Genomic DNA, 13,075 nt, shown 5'->3' on the forward strand with positions numbered 1-13,075 from the left:
GGGATTAAAGAGTTTGACTTACATGACTGGATTTTTCATTTTATTTGCCCTTAAATTACTCTTACTCATACTGAGATATTGTTGATTTTGTATTTGTACATATAATAGTCATTAACTGGTCCCAGAGAGCTTTCTATAAGCAGATACTATTTCAGAGTGCACTATGCCCCACAAAGGACTTAGAAAAGGGTCGAGAGCCTTCTTCAGAAGCCTGTATTTGTTTAATGGTATGGTGTTTAGGCTCGTGTTTCAGCAGGCTTTGAATTGTATGGATTACTGCAGACAGCTGCTAGGTTTCTCAAGGACGCCTTTGTAGTGAAATTCAAAACTAGGTTGCTCTTCTAAAGGCATAACTTTGACCCAAAGATGAGAGCAAAGAAAAGTGCTTTTCCTAAGCCATCTTTGCCACTTCTAGGTAGTGTGACCATATCAATGGTGCTAGTGAAACAATAAGAGTGATGTGACGACAGGCTGCTAGGAGGGGAATTCTTTCAATTTAATTTGTTGAATGATAAGCACATGGCCTATATTTCTCATTAATAGCCCTGTCCTGATAGTCACTGGGATGCTGGAGTTGTTTACCACCTATAGAAAAGTAGCTGCCACACTGTCAGTCTGTGACTCAGAGGTCTACATTCTGGTGAACCCTCATATTCTCACAGAAACGTTACCTATTTGGGTTTGGGAACACTATCATATGTTGTCACCACCATTCCTAGAGATGTAGCAGGACTGATAGAGTTAGATAGGCAGAAAGCACTTAACTGTGCCATCTTATCCCTTTCAGCTATATATAGGCTATTGTGTATTTATAAGGTAGTAGTTGGGAGTACTAACAGTGAACAAATTGTAACTACAGAAGGCAGTGTGCAGAATGGATGCTTTCTGAAGAAGTAGAACCACCTTGGCCTAATAAACTTGGTCACCTGCCTTAATTGTGATAAGTAGCCTTATTCTTAATCCCGTCCATCTCTTCTCTGATCATTCATCGATGCATTACACAAACACATGCTAAGTGTCTAGCATGGTGGCAGATGGCATAGGGACCTCAAAAGAGAGCTTCCAGTCCCGTTGAGAGATGAGCTTACACACTACACATTAATAATCATAGAACCTGAGGAAATGTATAATTACATTGTACAGTCTGTATAAAAAGTACTGAGAAAATGCTAAGCAATGTGGGATAATCAGTGATGGAGATATATTAGAAATGAGGGAAATTAGATGGCTTGGGTCGGATGACTGCTTAGCTAAGGACTTCATTTAGATTTAATGCTAATTACAACAAGGAGCTACTGTAAGATTTTGAAAAGAGAAGTGATGTGATGAAAATAGTGGGTGAGGAAGATTATCCAAACAACATTTTGCAGAATAGGCTAGAACAAATGAAGGAGAGAAAACAATGACACAAGGTGATGAAGGCTGTGGAAATGGAGCCTAAAGGACAGACATGTGAGCTATTTTTAAGAACTTTATGAATTGTATAACCTATTTGATAGGATAGGGGGGTTTCTTGCCTTTTTTGATGTGGGTTATGTACATATGACACATATGAGGGCCAAATTCTCCTATGTGAGCCACCTATGGTCATCAAGCTATTAGGGTGTTATTTAGTTCTATAAAGTAGCAGTGCAATTCTCCAAGTTGCATTCCAGTAGCCTGTGTACAAGTATATGCATGTATCTGCAGGTAGATAGGTGCCAGTCTGTGTGTGTGTATTTAGCTAAATGTCTGACATTTGATCATCTCTGGTCAAAGATCCATTAGTTTGTGAGCCCCTTGAAGGTGCAGGCTATGTCTTTTTTTTTTTTTAATTGTACTTTAAGTTCTGGGGTACATGTGCAGATCTTGCAGGATTGTTGCATAGGTACCCTCTCCATCCCCCTGTCACCGATATCAGGCATTTCTCCCAGTGTTATCCCTCCCCAACCTCCCCACCCCCTGCTGTCCCTCCCTTAGTCCCCACCCCCCAACAGACCCTAGTGTGTGATGTTCCCCTCCCTGTGCCCATGTGTTCTCATTGTTCAACACCCACCTATGAGTGAGGACATGTGGTGTTTGGTTTACTGTTCTTGTGTCAGTTTGCTGAGAATGATGGTTTCCAGATTCATCCATGTCCCTACAAAGCACACGAGCTCCTCAGAGTTTAGTTCATTCTTACTGGATAGATAAATGAATAAATTAAGAATCACCTTGTTTTAGAAGCCTAGAATTGTTGGAGCTTGAAGGGAACATGAAGTCCTTTTGGTTATTCTCCTCATTTTAAATATAGATAAATTAAGGACTCAAGAGTGTTACCGTGATTTATTAAAGGTCATCAGTAAGTTAGGGACAATCCTAGGGAGAGAATCCAGCTGTCCCCACTATACCACATTGCTTTCTGTAGTCAAACTGTGTGTGTGTGTGTGTGTGTGTGTGTGTGTGTGAGAGAGAGAGAGAGAGAGAGAGAGAGAGAGAGAGAGAAATAGAGAAAGAAACAGAGAGACAGAGAGAGAGGGAGAGAATTAGGGCTGGCATGTGTGGGGAGCATACGACTGACAATAAGTGTGGTTAGTAGGAGTTTACCTAGCTTGTTTTCTAGTTCAGGGCAAATATGAACTTTCTAATGATGGCAGCTGGGGGTGGTGCCTTTTATTCCATCTTCACTAATTCCTGCTTCAGCTGCTGCTGTCTGGATGGATGAGTCTTTGAATATACATTTTAGCTGGAGGCATGTCGGCTTTATTTTTATATAGAATTTACATATTCATTTTTTATGTGTTGGGGGTAGGAAGTAGGCAAAAACCATTTATTATCTTATTTCCAAAAATCAGCTTTGTGAGGAGATGGCCATTTGAACATCTAAAACAGCAACCAGCTTTAGAAAAGGTTATGGGTCTTTTCATCATTGACCAATAGGCACAAATATCACTATTGGAAGTCAGCAGTTAAAAAAAGAAGCAGCATTTTATAATCACTTTGTTGTGTAGCTGATATGGGATTCCAGTTTTCCTGTTTTGATTGCTAAAATTACTTAAGACTTAAAAACTTTTAAAAATTAGGTAGCAAATTACAGTTATAACGCTTTTCAGCTTGATGAGACCCTAAAAGTATAACTTGAAAGTATCATTTATTTTCAAATGAAAATCTAAAGATTTGAGTAAACTCTGTTTTAATCCCAGTGTCTGCAACCTTATTTTTGCTTGGTATAGTGACCTGGGATTTGTGCCACTGGGAAAAGAGTCTAGTCCTGGATATCTGCATTTATTGGGCTTCTTTTTCCTTAGGGTTGAAGTCTCTTTGGTGATAAATGTGGTGCTGAGAGAGCTGCAGTCACTCTTCTAGAGAGGAGGGCATGATTCAGTGAACTGTAAAAGTAATGCAAAATGACAATTAAAGTAGGGCATTCTCTGGTACCTTGCGGGCCTGACAAAGTGGAAGTATTTGACTTATGATATGTCAGACTTATTAACATAGAAATATAATAACATATTCCCCACCCAAACATCTTACTAGAAACCTCCCATATCCAGAAGGGAGCTGAGAACAGCAGGTAGTAAGTAAAGCAAGCTTCCAAGCAGCTAACAAACAAACACACAAACAAAAACCAAAACACTGCACAGAAGTCCATATATTAAAGAGTATGTAATTTCCCCCTTTAGGGCCACAACATCTCAGCCCTCTATGCAGAACTTTACAACTCTTTTTTTTCTAGACATAAATATAATTATATAGTTTCCAATAACACAGTAGAGTAAAAGTGTCAAACTTGAAATGGAAGAAAAGCTACTTTTGTTACACCAACGGCACTGAAAAGTTAAAAACCCCGTGTTTAATAGGTTGGTGATGATCCTATGTTAAAAATCAAAGACAAGAAAAAGAGCCACAACAGTTTAGGTTTATTGAGTATACAGGCAAAACCTGCATGGTGTAATAATTTATGTTTATAAAGATGCTCCTAAGTAACCAATAAAAGGTCAAATTATCTTTTTTATACCCTATTTTAAGGAATGCAACCTTGCAATATGTTTCAGAACAAGGCAGGTGGTTAAAATTTTAAATCAAAGTTTTAGTTCTTAAAAGAGAATGCACTAAGCTATCTGGAAAACTGAGCTGTCCAGAATTATTTATTTTTTGAGATTTTTTAAAAAAAAATCAAAATGTTATCAAACCTCGATCAAGTGAGACACTTTCAGTGAATTCCAAGGATAAATAATTCAAATTAGAGAAATAATTTGTGATAAATATAATAAATAAGAAAGTGACACTTATTTACCACTGAGATGAAATAAAAAGGTTTGCTCCAGACCCATTTTTTTCTCAATGTCACAATTAGGTTTTTCCAAAGCAAATGTTGTTCTTATCTGTTTGCTGTGTTCTTCTGTTAACCTGGCTGTCTCATTAGAAATGGGGACATTTCCTAGTGAAATTAATGTGACATTTAGAGAAGATTTCCTCCCTCAAATGTTTCATGTTGTTTGCCACTGAGCATACTTAGAGAAGACACTGGAATAATGTCAAGCAAATTTTGATTAAATAAGGCTAACTAGAGCCAATACATTCATGCACGAAAAGAGAAAAGCTCTTGTATTATATCTTAAAGAATGTATTTCTTCTGTGGTTCTTTATCCTATATTGAAACGATCTTGACAGATAATCTGACAGAAGAAGTGACAACTCCTAAACGGCTGGGCTTGCCTTAGAAAATGCAGCACATTTGGTCAGAGCCTGTGGTCAGTCCTTTGCTCAAGACAATTGTTTGCCACCCTGAAGGTACACTAAAATTTCCTGGAAAGCTTTATTTAAAAAACCACCCAATGCCTGAGTCCAACTCCAGGCTAGTTGCCTCAGAATCTCTTGGAGTGGGTCCTTGGTGACACTATTTTTATTTTTTATTTATTCACACAAAAGAAGATTTTGAGATGATTCTCATGTGTAGTTAGGACCGAGAACCACTGGCTTAAGACATGCAAACTATTCATTAAGAAAATATTTCCTTCTTTAGGATGATCTGAGTCTCATCCTTTGCTCCACCAGAAGTCTGAAAAAATATACTCTCTTAGTGCACAGGAGCTGGGTTTGGGCATATACCTTGAACCAGTGTGAGCTAGAACACTTGATGTCAGTACACATAGACCCATAATATAATAGGCCATCTATGGCCAGTTAACTCAGTTGTTTGGAATGTAGTACTAATGAGGCCAGAATAGTGTATTCTATCCAATTAGAATAATTCTGTTGCATAGATTTTTCCCATAACTGTAACCCAGCTGCCTCACAAAGAGACCTGAGGCAGATTACAAAGACGCAAGACAATGGGTGAATCAGCATAGCCCCATCCATTCTGGGAAAATCGGTTTTAGGAACCTGCCACATTGACTAGCGCTACTAATTGCATTAGGATGCAGCATAGGACATCTGCCCATGATGGTTTGTGCTGATTTGGGGAATTATATATTTTCATTTGAAGGTCAGGACCTGCAAGAATGGGTGGTTTACTCCTTTGGAATTAAAAAGGAGGAAGAAAGATAGGAAGGTTATAAGCTTCTATGATACTCTCCTCTTTACAGTAGCAGATCATGCCTGGCACCTCTGCCCAGGGTTAACTGACCTGTACTGGGGGAAGAATTGTTCAGGTCATTACAAGTAAGCCCTCTAGATTTGTCTCTTCTCAACTTAATGCCAGGGAGTGGGAATTCTCATGATGAGATATATTATGGCATTAGGACCAAGAAGTAGTATTTTCATTAGAGATAAAATGTGCATGGTTTTGCTTCTTTGCATGAACATGTGGTTCTGGCACCATGCCTGGAGGTCAGGTCTCCACGGAGCTTCATATTTGTTGCACAGTGCACACAGGTTCCATGCCTTCATATGCAAAAATATGGAAAATTTTCTACTTGAGAACTGTCTTCTTTAAAGGCAGTAAAGACAGATTCTTTAAATACAGTAGCTTGGGTTGCTGGAACACCTTATGGTTTTTCTGCAAAGCCAGTATCCTCTAGATTTATTTTTTGTATTTGTGTCTCTTTACGAACCTTCTTGAAAAAATGATTTAGTAAATTTTCAAGATGAGATAGAACATGGATGTGCCACTATTTTATTGCCTGAATGAGCTCAAATTCCTGCTCCTACTTGGAGTTGCAGGTTTCATATAAAGCACAGGGATTGGGATTCCTGCCTTTCCTGTCATGGGTCTGATAAACACAGCTGAAATTCTCCTTTGGATTCATGTTCTATTACCCCTGTTTTACAGAGAAGAAAACTGAGACATGCAGGGATTAAGTAATTTGCCTAAGATCACAGACTGAAATGAATATTTGAACTGCTGAGTGGTTAATCAATTCCCTGTTTTAACAGATGTATTAGCCCATTCTTACATTGCTTTAAAGAAATAACTGAGACTGGGTAATTTTATAAAGAAAAGTGGTTTAATTGGCTTATGGTTCTGCAGACTGTACAGGAGGCATGATGCTGATATCTCCTTGGCTTCTGCAGGGGCCTCAGTAAACTTACAATTATGGTGGAAGGTTAAGGGGGAGCAGGCATGTAACATGGTCAGAGTAGCAAGAGAGAGAGAGATGGGGAAGAAATGCTACACACTTTTAAACAATCAGATCTCATGAGGACTCACTCACTGTAGAGAGGACATTACCAAGAGGGATGGTGCTAAACCATTATGAGAAGTTGCCACGATGATCAAGTCACTTCCCACCAGGCCCCACCTCCAACATTTGGGATTATAATTCAACATGAGATTTGGATGGGGACACAGGTTCAAACCACATCAACAGGGTAGTATAAGTTTTGTGGAGTAGTGAACTTCTCACTTGTTAAATTATATATTGTACTGAATATCATAGATAAACACATTTAACCAACATCATTTTTACCTGTTATGTTGGTACAATGAATTAACTCGAGTGTTTGTTGGTTGACTGACTGAAGGATAAAGTTCTTCCAGCAAATACTTGGATTGTATTCCTAACAGAGCTTCAAGTTTGCTTCCTCTTCCTGTTTGTGACAATTTCGGCATTCACTCTCTATGAAGAAACCAGAAATGAACTGACCCTTTTGATTTTTAGTCTCCCAACCCATGCTTCCAATAGCATTAAAAATTGCTTGAGTTTACATTAAAAAGGGGATATAAAAGTCTAGATAAAAGCAGTGTGAGTAGATATTATACAGTCCATCTTCAAACGAGGGGCATGGGTGGGTGCATGAACGTACCTGCGTAAGTGCAGAGCAATGTTGGGGTTTAGTTTCCTTCTAAATACCCTCTTACACATTCACCATCCCTCTTCCTACCTATTGTAGGCCCTTGGGGCCTTTACCCTTACTGCTGGCTATTTGGTGCCCATGTAGTAGCTGGATCTGCTATTGCCTGTTCTGTTTTCTTCTCCATCAAACCGTGAGCTCCTTGGAAGCAAGAGCAGCATTTAGGAGCCTAGAGAGTTAGTATCTGACAGGTAGAGCTCTGAGAGGAATCTGCTCTTTTGTTTGCTAGATGGCAATTGTGTTTCCTTTTCCAAGCACTCATAATTTCAGAAGGCTCCTAAGGAAAGGTGGGAATGGTTGAGATTTCTAGTGGGATGGCAAGAGTGGGGGCGATGTGTTTGGGTAATTTCTAGATCATACAATGGTTCAAGAAGAGTAGTACTTTCGTGCTGGGGATGAGATCCACTTTACTAGAACATTCAGTTACTTCAGTGTCAACTTTTCTCTGGATTTCACCCCTTCTGAGGCTTTTCCCCTCAGTTCTCCCAACCTCTGGGTGATCATAAGCTGCTTTTTCATCACTTTCATCTGGCAGGTATTCTGCATTTGCTTTTATAAAGCCATTGCTCCAGCAGTCTGCTGTAACCAGATTAAACAGTGGTGTTCTAATGACAGGAGCTGAGACGGGTTTGCTTGCAAACTTCATGTTTCACATGAAAGGCTTTGGCACCCCCTGTGGACTGCTCTTCACCCTGTTTTAGGCTTAATTCTTGTTTGCCTTTATATCTGGGCTAAAACAAAGGCCTTCCTGTATAACCAGTGCTGAGCAAATGTCTTGAAACAAAGGGAAGTGCAGAGTTTAAATCCACAGTGGGGGATTACCTTGCCTGCATTTCCATATCTTTGGAATAAATATTTTAACATGTTAATTATCTACTACTAATAAAAATACCTTTGAACTTCCAGTCAATTTGATGGGCATAGAATTGTCTCCACTGGGGAATGGGAAGCAATTAGTTTCTGTGAAGATTGTAAGTCATGTTGTCTCTTCTCAGTAAGTGGTTGCATGGTCAGTAGCCAGTCATATTCTGTTTGTGCCAAGGCTGCCTTGGTCTGCAGGGGGGAGCTGCTGCCTCCACAGAGCCCCTAGGGCCTGAAGGAGGCAGAGGCTGCTGCTCCACTGTGGCCTTGGATTCCAATTCACTCACCGCTTCTTAGCCCAGAAACAATATTCCTTCTAAGTAGGACAGTTAAGACTCTACTTATAAATCATCCATGTAATCTTTTTAATTTTTTTCTTCTCATTGCAGACTGAAAACTATTCTTTTGACTCCAACTACGTGAATAGCCGAGCCCATTTAATCAAAAGGTATGTTGGTTTGCTTGCTTATTGCTACAACTAACCTTGATTTCACATTAAAAAGAAAACATATTAAAGTTTTTAAATCGTATTTTTCTGGGATTTAAAAATGAATGCCTAACCTACTTATTGCAGGAAGTTTGGGAAATTGAGAAGCATAAAAAAGTAAATAAACATCACTGGTAATTCCATCAACTAAGGGTAATCACTGTTGATATCTTACATTTCTTTGTATGAAAATGTATGTATAAACACTCAAAATGAAAAATAAAATTGGGATTATATTAAAGTATAGTTTTATATAGTGACAGAAATCTGATATTACAGATATTCACTATTTATAGTATTATTTCTAATATTTCTAATGTGATATTAGAAATATACAATAGAAAACTTTCACAATCATGTTGATACAAAAATCTTGTTGCTCTTTGCTTTAAGCCTTAAAAATTTTTTCATGTAGAACTTCCCATGTGTTTTGCGATTGCTGCTATTTCAACAACTTTGAAATCATTTTAAGGGTATTTTAATGACAGAGAAGCTAATCCTTTCCTTTCTAGATGAGAGAGAAAAAGAAATTTGCCTGATTCTTCTTAAAATATTTAGAAGTGTTTCAGATGAAACATTCAAAGTTGAGATTTATGTGATTGGTTGGTCATAATTTAGGATCTAAGGAGCCGTTATGGATGTGAATACAGAACTGAATATTGCCAAGAAAGATTCCATCTGGTGCAGTGGGCTGCACCCAATGAGAGAAGGACAAGGGATTTGGGAAGCCATCTAAAGGGTGGAAACTGAGCAAAGAACAGAACCTTTCAGTGGAAACTGAGAAAGACCAGTCCTGACCATTCAAATGATGACTTTATTGCTGTTTCATGTAAATAGTTACTTAAATGGTCCAGTAGTTATTCTGCAGCTAAAATTGAGCTCTGAGTATGTTTGTTAAAGCAATTGAAATGAAACAGAGAGGTGAGCAGGGTATGTTATAGCTGTAGCAGAGAAGACTCGCAAATTCTATTATTTTGCTGGCTCTAATCCCATAAATTTACATCACCAGAATTGTAGAATTCAAGGAATAAACAAGCTTCAAGTAACTTACATTCATGTCTAATTTAATTCATGAGGCTTCAGTAACCCCTAAAACATGCTAAGTTTATCTGTATTGGTCTGGAATTACTTGTGACCCTAAGTGATGATCATTAGTTGTCTGACAATGGGTAGTCCTTGTATTACCAGTAAAAGCACAGTTGAGAATTTTTTTTTTTTTTGAGGGGTTGGGAGGAATCCATTTAGAATATTTTTCTGGCTCACATAATAAAAGCAAAAGGTGAGGAATTCAAAATTATCTGGCTAATTCGTTTTAGAAAGAGAAAAAAAAAACTTCTTATGTGCACTGATTAGAGTGCCTTTGTAGTAGAAATCTGCTTTGTTTTCTGCTTCCGGATTGTTATTTTCAAAGCTCCATTTTAAAACTTTGATAAAACAGTGACTCACCTTATTCTCACAGGTCCCTTGGGCTAACTCAGGGTACCTGAGAATTCTATAGCCGGGTTAAACAGATAACATGACGCAGGACACAGTGTCTCATGCCTGTAATCCCAGTGCTTTGGGAAGCTGATGATGGAGGATTGTTTGATGCCAGGAGTTCGAGAGCAGCCTGGGCAAAATAGTGAGACCCTCCCCGCCCCACCATCTCTACCAAAAAGAAAAATAAATAAATAAAATAAAAAACCTGATAATATGAGTCTTATTTTCACAGTCTGGAGGAAAGCTAAGACTCTCAGGGACCCTTTCATCTTAAACAGTCCTGACTATCCAATTTACAAGGTAGACTGATAAGATAAAAACTTAAGTTTAAACATTTAGCTTTGGGGATACATGTATTTCCACAGCAGTGTTGAGACTGGGAACCTCTGATTTTGGTTAATTATTTTATATGTTTTTTGTTTATACACACATACACACAAAAGGCACAAGCTAGACTTAATAGGTTCTTGGTGAAAAAGTCTGATTTTGCATGAAATCAAAGATAGCTTTTTTTTTTTTTTTTCTTTAAAGCAGGGACTACCTTGCTTAAGAGGAAACATCTGAAAGCTCAGGGACACATGCATTTTTGACAGGATTCTGTGTATAGAACTGTGAGGGCTTTGGGAAACCGTGAAGGCTTTGGAATTTGTGTGGTCAATTGAGTTTAGACAAAGCATAATACCTAGAAACATACAGGGAATCTTGTGTGCTATGCTGTTCTGGGGACCAACTGTGATAAATGTAAAATGTGTGGAAAATGTTGAGAGTGGTGGCAAATACCAGGTGATAAAATCATGCAAAGCCTGTTCAAATAGTTTACAGCAATGTTTGAAAGGAGTTGTGCTGTATGTGGTTTTTTGTAGATCCATTTATATCCATGGAAAAAGCTCTTGGCCAGGAAATTCTGAATCTGATTATCAGTTTTAATTTTACTATGAAGTCCTGTTTCTTTAAATGCCAATACAATTTCAGGCTGACTTTGATAACTTACTTATCTTTTTTTTTCTCTTTTTTGAGATGGAATCTTGCTCTGTTGCCCAGGCTGGAGTGCAGTTGCTGGATCTTGGCTCACTGCGACCTCCACCTCCCGGGTTCAAGCGATTCTCCTGCCTCAGCCTCCCAAGTGGCTGGGGTTACAGGCGTGCACCACCGTGCCTGGCTAATTTTTGTATTTTTAGTAGACATGGGGTTTCCCCAGATTATCCAGGCTGGTCTTGAACTCCTGACCTCAAGTGATCTACCCACCTCTGCCTCCCAAAGTGCTGGGAATACAGGCGTTCGCCACCACACCCGGCCGAGAACTAATTTTTCTATTCATGTTCTCTTGTTCTTTTCATTTTCTACTTATCCAAGGATGTTTCCTGGACCTTTCTTTTCGGCATTTTCTAGCAGTGGTTAGCATTCTTAGCCAGACTGTTTACATACAGATATCTTTTCCTCTCTTACATCTATCTATCTTGAGTAGTTGAACAGCAGCTACCACTGTCCACCTTTGGTTCTTTCCTTCATCAGTCAGGGTTCCTACATGAAGTTGTTGGCACACCTAAATTGGAATGGCTTAAGGAAAGTTTATTTTCAAAGGGGACTATTTACAAAGGCTTGGGCACAATTAGCGAACCCCCAGGGATACTGCAGTATTATGGCACTGGAGGAGCTGAAAACACTTCAGACAGGACCGGGGAAGAGAGCAAGTAGGGAACATTCACTTGAGAGTAACAGTTACTTCTGGTTGGCCAAGGGATCCAGTCATCATGAAGTGACCCTGAAAGGAAGGAGCAGAGGCAATCAATATCCTGATATCACTGTCCTCCTCTGCTCTGATCTCCTGCTGGTGTCTTCCTTTGGCTAAACCCAACAGAAAGCCAGAGAGCAAGGGGGTTCTCATAGGTACAAATCAAGATTGAGGAGGATCTGGAAGGAAAAAGGAAGTGATATGGAAGGCTCCCCATAATTTCATGCACCAAGGAATCTAGCAATATATTTCTGTAATTTATTATTTTTTTTCTCAGAATGTCACTTGCAACCTGCAGGTATACCCAAGGAGGCTTATGTGAGAGTCCCAGATTAACAGATCATGGCAGTGCAGACTTTCTTTTGGATGGACTTCCTTCTTGCTCTGTTTGTTTCTTGCTGTCTTCTCAAAGCAAGGAAAGCCAGCAGTGGTACTTTGCCTGTGCTGCAACGCTCTTTCCTCATGCCTGTTTTGTGGTATTGTCTGATATCTACTCCTGCAGTACTTTGGGAACAATATCAAGCAGGCCATAAGTCTGTGGCTCAAAGAAAATGAAATAGGAAGTCAACAAAGCACTGACTCAGTGTGGAAAGGAATAGGAGCTTTGGCCCCCTAAATCATGCACAGTGCTTTCTTTTTCCACCCAAATTATCCTGGGGTTTTGCAGCACCTCAAATGGGGCTTGTATATAGTAAGTGGTTGGTACATGTTTATTGAGTGAATGCATGAGAGAAATTGAAAAAACCTTAGCATTTTTCTATTAAAGACTAGCACTAAATTTCTCTTTAAGCCAGTGATTTCTGAATTTTAATGTGCATTGGAATGACTTGGAAAGCTTGTTAAAGGCAGAGACACACTAGCTCCAGCCCTAGAGAACCTCCAGCTGTAACAGGTTCCCAAGGTGATTGTGATACAGGTGGTGCAGAAACCGCTCTAGGATTTACCTTATATTACTTAAATACAGTTAAAATAATCTGGATTCTCACTCCCTTCTCATTCCTAGCCTCAGATATTATTTTCTGGGTATGTGGTATCACCTACTAGGAGGATAAAACCTGTTTCCATTCAGATCTTATGTCTTTTGGAAAAGAGTTCTAATATTTTACATGGTAAATATGGGTTAGAATTTCTGTGCTGGTAGATTCATTATGCATCTGCTGAGTAGCTCTTTTGTGCAGAATCCTGTTCTAGGTGTTTTCAAACATACCTCTCTTTCTTTTGGCCACCAGAGCAGTAATAGAAACATGTGCATTTACAAT

General features: G+C 39.0%; 1 protein-coding gene across 3 annotated transcripts in view; it reads left to right on the forward strand.

Moving 5' to 3' along the window:
- The window catches only part of PCDH19 (protocadherin 19), a 118,437-nt gene that overhangs the window by 52,272 nt on the left and 53,090 nt on the right, over nucleotides 1-13,075 (forward strand). For all 3 annotated transcript variants that reach the window (XM_017505877.2, XM_017505878.2, XM_017505879.2), the window contains one exon: nucleotides 8,508-8,566. In XM_017505877.2, coding sequence (XP_017361366.1) covers nucleotides 8,508-8,566 — 59 coding nt within the window. The remainder of the gene's footprint in view (nucleotides 1-8,507; nucleotides 8,567-13,075) is intronic.

The sequence above is a fragment of the Cebus imitator genome, unplaced genomic scaffold (assembly GCF_001604975.1).
Source record: "Cebus imitator isolate Cc_AM_T3 unplaced genomic scaffold, Cebus_imitator-1.0 Scaffold343, whole genome shotgun sequence".
NCBI classification, from domain to species: Eukaryota; Metazoa; Chordata; class Mammalia; order Primates; family Cebidae; genus Cebus; species Cebus imitator.